Source organism: Loa loa (assembly GCF_000183805.2).
Source record: "Loa loa unplaced genomic scaffold supercont3.4, whole genome shotgun sequence".
In the NCBI taxonomy this organism is placed as follows: domain Eukaryota; kingdom Metazoa; phylum Nematoda; class Chromadorea; order Rhabditida; family Onchocercidae; genus Loa; species Loa loa.
Window position 1 is genome coordinate 735,158 of NW_018108184.1, and position 9,261 is coordinate 744,418.

The 9,261-nt window shown below is 33.5% G+C and overlaps 1 protein-coding gene across 1 annotated transcript; it reads left to right on the forward strand.

Moving 5' to 3' along the window:
* Positions 1-1,015: 1,015 nt before the first annotated feature.
* Positions 1,016-8,316, forward strand: LOAG_10021 (integrin beta pat-3; the record flags this gene model as incomplete). The annotated part of the gene is made up of 20 exons (XM_003145547.1): positions 1,016-1,118; positions 1,845-1,963; positions 2,168-2,281; positions 2,540-2,630; positions 2,866-2,997; positions 3,090-3,186; positions 3,414-3,501; positions 3,780-3,866; positions 4,233-4,316; positions 4,516-4,692; positions 5,048-5,223; positions 5,371-5,563; positions 5,790-5,935; positions 6,151-6,223; positions 6,529-6,661; positions 6,823-6,977; positions 7,283-7,409; positions 7,596-7,715; positions 7,829-7,995; positions 8,233-8,316. 20 exons carry the CDS (start codon positions 1,016-1,018, stop codon positions 8,314-8,316), a joined length of 2,466 nt encoding a protein of 821 aa, XP_003145595.1.
* Positions 8,317-9,261: the final 945 nt, after the last annotated feature.

Below are 9,261 nucleotides of genomic sequence, written 5' to 3' on the forward strand. Positions count from 1 at the left end.
CAAAGCTGCTTAACTGACTCATGAGACAAAGCGTGCTTAACTGACTCATGAGACAAAGCGTGCTTAACTGATCAATGTAGTCAATCCTAACGGTACTAGTCATTTTTCATTCAAACAACAATAATCCTGATGGACTGTGCGTTCATTGTAGTTTTCTTTAATTTAAAATTGGTCTGCTCAGAATCGCTTTAAATAACTTTACTTTTTCAGCGCTTGAAAAGTTGCATCACAACGTTTGAATTATTTTTATTGGAAGTTTTTTGGACCTTAAAGCTTTGTACGTTTCTATCCTTTTATGGATTATGACTAGTTAGCCGATAAACGTTATCAACAAATCTAAAATTAATTTACCCTTATCGTATTCTTCAGTTATCGTCGGGCCATTTCTTTTCATTAACCATCATCCCTTTTGTTGCATAATTGATATCCTTCAAAAATTTTATAATAAAGCACTCAGAGGGACATGATGACGTGATTGGATCACATAAATTCATAATCTGTGAAATGAAATTATGAAGGCTAGACTCCTCCTTTGACATATTTTACGTCGTGTTCAGTAAAACTTGACATAGTAAGCTTAGGAAAGGATCTGAGATGTTGTTTTCCGGATGACTGCACAATAAAAAGTAATTAAGGCGGTGTATCAAAGGGGATAGGATTTCTTCTATATTCTTAACACTCTGGTAGATACAAAGTATTTTTATCTTTTGTTCGTGTTTGAGTGCTTCTTCTAAATTTTTGAACTTTTTGCAGAAAATTATGCCTGAGTCCTTACCACCTGCTAGTCTACTTTTTTCAAAACACAATTTCATCTCCGCAAAATATTATTTTAACACCAACTACAATTAATACTTATTAAAGTAAGACTCTTTCAACATTTTGACTATGCAAAATTTTTTTCGAATGCTTCCAATCTTAACAAATTGTTATTTTGCTTTTCGTGAAACGATGACATTCTATTCTTAGCAATGACTTGGTTTTCATCTGAAATACTTATTGCAGCTATTTAGCCGCGATGAGGGATCGCTGGTTGACGGGGCTTAGATGGTGTCGTATGATATGCCTCGCAACAACGATTTTGATTATTGCTGAGGCGCAAGAATTCACTACTGATGATGGTATTCGTACTTTCCTTTTCTGTCTTTCATAATTGTTCCGGGAAATTGTTACTCAAAAACTTATAGGATTTTTGGAAATACTTGTGTCCATGAACAACTGCTATACATACTACAAAAAATTTAAATATGGATTAAGCTTGAAAGTGTCACCCCCAAAAAACGATATTTTTAACAGTTCCAATTTGTAAATAATTTGAATTCAAAAATTCCTGAGATCATAATGTATCTGATGACTGATTATCTGTCCATAAAGTTAAGTTATTGTCCACATGTCACATAATCTGTGTTAGGTCTAACTTATTTCTCCAAAGCATGCAATTTTATACCATCAGTTGGCTTAAGTAGCACTAAATGTATGAAAAGAATTTTGCACATGAATGTCAAGGGTACGGACTTATCCAACATTCTGAACTGTATCGTTATCGTTAAAATAAAATAGTATTAAATACAATGAGTTAGATATGCATATATTATACTGCATCTTATTGTCGCTTCATTGCAGTCTTTTACTACTCATTGTTATCTAGCATTTTAAGTTACCATTATCGTCTTCCTCTATATTTACAAAGCATCGCCTTTTTTTTATAACTGAAATATTTTGCTTTCATTTTGGAAGGCAAAGTATATTTTTTTAATTTATATTCTTTACATATTTTTTGTATCTGTTTTTATATTTCTGCTTATATTTTTGCTTTCATTTTTGATATCTTCAATTTTCTATTGCAGTAACATCGGAAGTGGTTGAATCAAAGAAAGATTTCCCGTGCTATTCTTTACCTCGTGAGAATTACACATGTAGTGCGTGCATCCAATTCCACGACACGTGCGCCTGGTGTAGTAAAGCAGTATGTTTCGGCTTGTTGTACTGTTAATCAGTCTAAGCTTACTATATTGTATATTTTGCTATGAGGTTATTGTAAGTTAATTCTGAATGAAATTCAATCATATAAATTAGAGTGTGTTAGTTTTGAATGAAATTCAGTTATATAAGTTAAATGAGCTTTTGAGCCTTTTTTTTTAAATAATAAAAGTATCAACTTTTTCCCTAGGATTTTGATAACGAAAACCAACATCCACGATGTGATAGTTTGGAGCGACTTATTGAACACGGTTGTCCGGAATTTGAAATTGAAAATCCTAAAACAACGTTGAAAATAACCGAGGTTCGTTTAATTATTAGGGACCTTCAACCGTTATTCAGATTTTGAGGTATCAAGGATCATCCTGAGCATGTAATAGAGGAAGAACTAGGGGATAGTTTGAACAAGGGACTGCATCAGTATATCGGCTATTTAAATACCGTATCAACTGGTAAATAAAATAAATGCATCACTTTTGTATTGTTCACATAGGTTATATTTTTATTATATATGTTTTTTTTGAGGTTATATTTTGTATATTGAAGTTTTCTCTTTGTTCAGAATGTTGAACTGAGTAATGCCGGTGATGCAGCAAGTGAGGAGGAAGCAGTTCAATTACGGCCACAGCATATGGTTGTCAATATACGACCCAGTAAATCACTTTCTTTTTTTTTCCAATGAACTTTGTGACAGCTCAGAAGCCTTTTGATTTCCTGCTGATAATAGTGGAAAGCAATTTCTGTTTCTTCCGAAAAAAAAGTCCTTAGGAGGTATTAGCATATACCAATTTTAATTTCCGTTTTTTCTTTTTCTTTTTGAAAATGAAGCTGTGATGTTTCTTGTTTTCACTGACTTTCTAGAAACACTTCCGATACACAATTTTTCAGAGGCACGTGTTCGATTCCAAGTAACCTATCGACAAGCTGTGGATTATCCAGTTGACTTATATTATTTAATGGATCTATCCTATTCCATGAAAGACGATAAGCAAAAGCTGTCTGAATTAGGCGATTTGTTAGGTGAAATATTTCCCAGAAACATTTCGGAATAAATCTTTGGCTTAATTTCCGTCGGAATAATCACTCCCTATTAGTAGCATGTTTTTTTTTAGCTGAACGAATGAAAGCAATCACGAAGAACTTCAGGCTTGGATTTGGCTCATTTATTGATAAAAAACTTATGCCATTTGTGGATCCTCGTCCCGAAAAGTGAGTCTACAAGTGATAACTTTTACACTCACGCGCTGTGTCTCATAACTTATTGGGTAAAAGTCATCGTGAATAAATTGTGCTATTTATTAATAATATTTATTAGTAAGTGTGTATTTATTAATAAGTGTGTTCTTATCCATTTTTTCACCTATCAAAATTCCCAATTAATTGGCCTTTTTAAGTGTTTCATTTTACTGTATTCTTTAGCATAACTTGGATTACAGACAGTTATCGCCATGTCCAGAACAATGTGCGCAACCGTATGGTTTCAAGAACCAGATGAGTCTCACAATGGATACGGCTAGATTTTCAGTAAATTATTCATAACATCTGTTTTTACCTAAAATTTAACATCTAGACAGTTTTTTTCTAATATTCGCAAGCTATAACTAATTAAGTAGGTGACGTCATGCGTAATATGAATGTTCCTTTTTCGATTTTCACTGGATGGAATCCCAATATTAGTAAAATGCGACGTTTTTTCCACTGTCACTTTGTTCTTTCTGTTTTTTAATACAACGAACCAACTCTTAATTTTTTTCTTTTTTAACTATTGAGAAAACCTACTATGGAGCATCAATTTTGTTTAGAAAGAAGTTGAAGAAGCTGAAATATCGGGGAATCTGGATGCTCCAGAAGGTGGCTTTGACGCTGTCCTACAAGCTTTAACTTGTAATGTAAGTGAAATCTTTGTGTTTCTCATTGGTTCAAAGAAAAATTGACAGAATTATCAGCGATATTACCATTTATTGTAGAACAATATGTCTTTACTGTTGCTGAGCCAGTTTATGACTCTTCATATTGTAATATTCGAGGACATTGAACGGTTTACTTTTAATGTCTATAGAGATGAGTTGAGTATTTAATATTTAAGAGTTGAGTTTAGTTGAGTAGTTACCACGTAATACGAATTGTAATGCGTTGCTACAGAGAAACGACAATTCATTTCGGTTAAGCGGAATAACCGACAAAGACTATGCAAAGCTTGAATTTTTGGTATTAATTAGGTTTATTTGATCTCACAAATATCTCACACGTTCCAGAACAGTATTGGTTGGCGTGAACGTGCTCGAAAAATGATCGTATTTTCTACAGATGCTGGTTTTCATTATGCAGGGGATGGACGGGTATTTTTTTCTATGTATTGTTCATTGATATACATCAATTTTCACTTTCTGAAATTTGCTGATTGCATTATTGTTTCATAGATCTCTATTTAACTGACTTTTTGAAATACTTGAGAAATACATGAGGTTTTTTTTTGAGGTGTTCCAAAATTTTAGTGTCTTAATCGATTAAAATGTCCAGTTAATTTAATTGGTTTAGATGGCCGGTGTTGTAGTACCGAATGATGGACAGTGTCATTTGGATAACCAAGGATATTATACGAAATCTCTTGATCAGGATTATCCCTCTGTTGCTTTATTGCATCAGAAAATCAAGGAAAGAAAGGCGAATTTAATTTTTGCAGTTACTGAGAAAAATAAAGATCTCTATAAACAGGTGGGTGGAAATTTTCATATTAAAGAAAACAAACTAAAATTCATTTATTTATTAATGCATAGGGTGATTTAATGTAACCAGTAACAAGCAAAGGTGCACAGTTTTATGTAAAAATCAACACGTGCGAGATTCTGATTTTTTGTTTTTTGGATTCACTGTAGCCATATGTTGACTGCTAATATAACATTCTGCAAATAGTCGTTATTATATCGTGTTTAATGTAGGTTTCATTTTACTACGAATTTGTTACGCTTGACTGCTTGCAAATTGTGGTGTTTTTCAGTTTTGTGCTTTCAGTTTTCGAAACTTTTAACTTTTGCCAGCTATTTACCCAATGTGTTTATTGCAATTTAAGCTCAGTGATGCGTTACCTGATGTGAGTAGTTCGGTTGGTGTATTGGCCGATGATTCTAGAAACATCGTTTCCCTTATCGAAGAGGAATATAATAAAATTTCCCAAAAAATCATTATGGTTGATAATGCAAATGCAAGCCAAGGACTAAGGCTGTCGTATCGTTCCAGATGCTTAGAGTAAATTTTCCGTTCCTTCCGGTTTGTTCGATTTTTAAATGAGAAAGAGCCTTTCCAAAATCTCGCAGCAAAGTCAGTTTATTAATTCTGCTATAATTTTTGCCTGTTTACAAACTCAAACTCGAGTGGAGAGTGACTTATTTCCAGTGGGCATACCCTGAAGGAAACAAATGTATGTGATGGAATCAAAGTCGGTGATGAAGTTTCGTTCGAAGTTACTCTGGAGGCAACGCATTGCGTGAAGGAACGTGACTTTGATTTGAAAATCGGACCAAGTGGTCTTGATGAGACCCTTCAAGTTGATGTTCATGTGCAATGTGATTGCGATTGTGAAACCGATGTGAGTGTTTTTTTAATTCCAAAATTTTTGAATCTGCATTCATTAAATTTGGCTTATTTTTGTCAAAATACTGCTGAGATCAGCAAGAATGCAAATGATTCATGGACCGAAATCCATTACACATTATGTTCTACTATATAGAGATAAGATCTATCAAAAACAGTTACTCTCTACCGTTCTCTCTATGTATGACTGAATTATCCCCGAATGAATTTTAATTTTACAGAAAGTTGTATACAATTCACCGGTGTGTCATGGGAAAGGTGATTTGGTTTGTGGTATTTGTATGTGTCATGGGACAAATGTCGGAAGACATTGCGAATGTGATGCACCTGGCCTTTCAACTGTTGCTTTAGATGCAAAATGTAAAAGGTAATAGGTATTACATTCTTGGGGTGACTATTCCGCAGCTTTGCACTGATGGGGTGTCAAAGTACTGAAAATTAAGAATTTGTTGAAGAGTATTCAAAATTTTAAAATACGTAAAACTTCATGTGCTGAAAAGCTACGAGTTCAGTATCATCATGTAGCCCTGCCATCTTTCAGTTTTTTGAGAACTATATCTTAATCCCTATATTTTTTTTCAGGACAAATGAAAGTGCTATTTGTGAAGGTCGAGGGGTTTGCAACTGTGGTGTTTGTGAATGTTTTGAACGTGATGTAAGTTCGCGTCTTTGCTTTTTACTTTGTAGTAAGGAAAAGGATTTTGTCGTGAAATTTCATTTCTACAGTACTGGGACATGCGCATGTACTGTGAGCACGAAACATTTGCTGCTGTGGATTGTCTTTAACATTTTCTGTAATACTCCATTCTGGGTGTTGAAATTCCTCGCTTCTCTCTGCATTAATCTTTTACTGCCCATCTTTACTATTAATCGGTTTAACTGTACTGTGCTCACTAGATTACTGGACATAAAATTCAGAACTGAGGAAAAAAATACTAGCAGTTTGTAATAACCTTTCAGAATATGAATGAGAAAATTTCGGGTCAGTTTTGTGAATGTGATAATTTCAACTGCCCACGACATGATCGTAAAATCTGTGCTGGGCATGGTACTTGTGATTGTGGGCAGTGCACATGCGAGCCCGGTTGGACAGGTAATTAATTTTATCTCTTGAAATCTTATTTCTTTGTTTGGTAACTAAAGAATAATTTTTGTCTAAAATTTTTGATCTGATTTTTTGATCTGATGATACTGTGAATTGATTATGCGAGTCGAATAAGTTAATTCACATTCATTTTTACAATACTATTACAGGCCGAGCTTGTGAATGTCCGTTAAGCTTGGATAGCTGTATGGCAGCGAATGGTAAAGTATGTAACGGACAAGGGGAATGCATTTGCGGACGTTGTCGTTGTTTCAGTGATGGTCCAGGCAATCGTTACTCGGGTCCCAAATGTGAAATATGTCCTGTGAGTTTAAAAAATTCTTTCTGGAATAGTTTAGAGAAAATTATGTTAAAGTAATGATATGTTTTTTGGTATTCTCAACGAATCAAGATTTTCATAGTTTTGTTTTCAACTTGATTCGAAAAAATGGATTACAGCAAAAAAATAAATCTTGATAATGAGGGAAGGCTTTCAAATTTGTTTCAGAATATATACTTTGGAACCGCCAAGCTTAGTAATTTTAAGCTATGCGTGAGTAAAGATGTACTTCTGTTTTCTCTCTGGTCTCTTAAATCTCTAATACTGCTCAGAATTCCAATAATTTTCAGACTTGCCCATCAAAATGTGTTGAACATAAACCATGTGTGATGTGTCAACAGTGGCAAACTGGTCCGTACAATGAAACTCAGTGTGACGAGTGTATCTTTACTGTTATACCTGTTAAGGAATTACCAGGTCATCGTTTGATCATGGCAAGGTTCACATATTGCCAACACAAAAAATCCGGTTGCATTACAGTAAACGTTGGGAGTCTAAACATTGGGAAAGTTGCACCAGTGCTTGGATTTTTGTCAAAGGATGTATTTAGAAATGGTTTTTGTTTCATTTTTTAAAAATTATCCATGACCAAATATATTTCAGTGTTAAATGATACAACCGAATGTCAATTTGTGGATCCATCAGATGACTGTACATTCTATTTCCTTTATTACGAGGATCAAAGAACTGATAATCTTACCGTATGGGTGAAGGAAGAAAAAGGTACACCCGTGTTCAAATTATATGAAATCCTAAATGGCGACTTTGTTTACATAAAATTTTGTCTCATGTCTTAATTCGCTGTTTAAAGTATTCTAAGAGTCGTTCCAGTTTAGATTGCCCACCACCAGTACCAGTTCTTGCCATTGTCCTTGGTGTCATAGCTGGTATTGTCATACTGGGATTGATCCTGCTTTTGGTATGGAAATTGTTAACTGTTCTTCACGATCGTGCCGAATTTGCGAAATTTGATAGCGAAAGATTATTGGCGAAATGGGATACTGTATGTCTTTTGCCAACACTTTTTAGTTTTTTTCTGTTCTTGACACATGAAAGGATGAACTTGTTGCGTTTTACTTTCCTTTATATTGAAAACGTTTAAAAATATTGGCGAATCTTTTTTTTTATTTGTTTTTCGTTCTGAATGCATCCCTGAATATAAGGTAAGGCACTGAGTAAAAAAGCTAGAAGGAAAAAGTGGAAGCTGTATTGACAGAACCGAAACGTTTGTTGATTTCAGAATGAGAATCCGATTTATAAACAAGCAACGACGACGTTTAAAAATCCTGTATATGTGGGAAATAATACGATGAAAAATAAATAGGTACAAGGAAGGTAAATACTCTTGTGAATACTCTTCGTTATTTGACAAATTCATGAAAACTTAACAGACTTTCAGAAACTTATGCATTTACTTTGTTAAGCTATTCAACTGTTTTTAAGTCTAAGTCTTTCAAAAAAATTTAAAAGTTCCTTTTTTAGTCTTAAAATTAACAAGTGTACGCTATATTTTTTTGGCTGTTTTTGCTGAACTTCAAACTGTGAACTCTTGATAGAAGTATAAATGGAAGCCTTTTTGTTTGGTAGTTTGGTAGGCTTTTTTACTGCTGTTGCCTGTTGAAATTATCGTAATAATTCTTTTTTCTTTACTTTTATGTGTTGTCTAATAAATTTACCTTACATTAGAAAGTTTCTGCCGGCTTTCTTTCACAACACAAATTTTATTGAATTATTAACCGCTCAGATCATTTTGTTAATTTTTCATCACTGTTGTTCATTTCAAAAGAGGTACTTCATCGCTCAGGCTCTCAGTACTATGCTCTCTTGATGTCACTAAATTATGTTCGGATTCCGAACAGACTTTCTTTAGCTCCACAATTTCCGCTTTCTCCATTTTCACGATGTACTTCATTATCTTTGCAAAGGCGAGTGAAATAATTGCCTTTCATCTTGGAATTAGACAAGGGATATGCTTTCTCACTTTTTAGCTGCTCCCTTCATTTAATGGAGATTTTAGTTTTTTGATTGCACACATAGTTTTTATGCAGATATAAACAAATTTTGTCATCCGAGCACTTGTTCGAAGAATGTTTTGAATTTCGTTCATTTGAAAAAAATTTTTATTTTTTGGGCTTCAAAATTTGCCATACACTTCATTTATATATTATTATTATTACTATTACTATTTGTTATTACTATTATTATTACTATTATTATTATTATTATTATTATTATTATTATTATTATTATTATTATTATTATTATTATT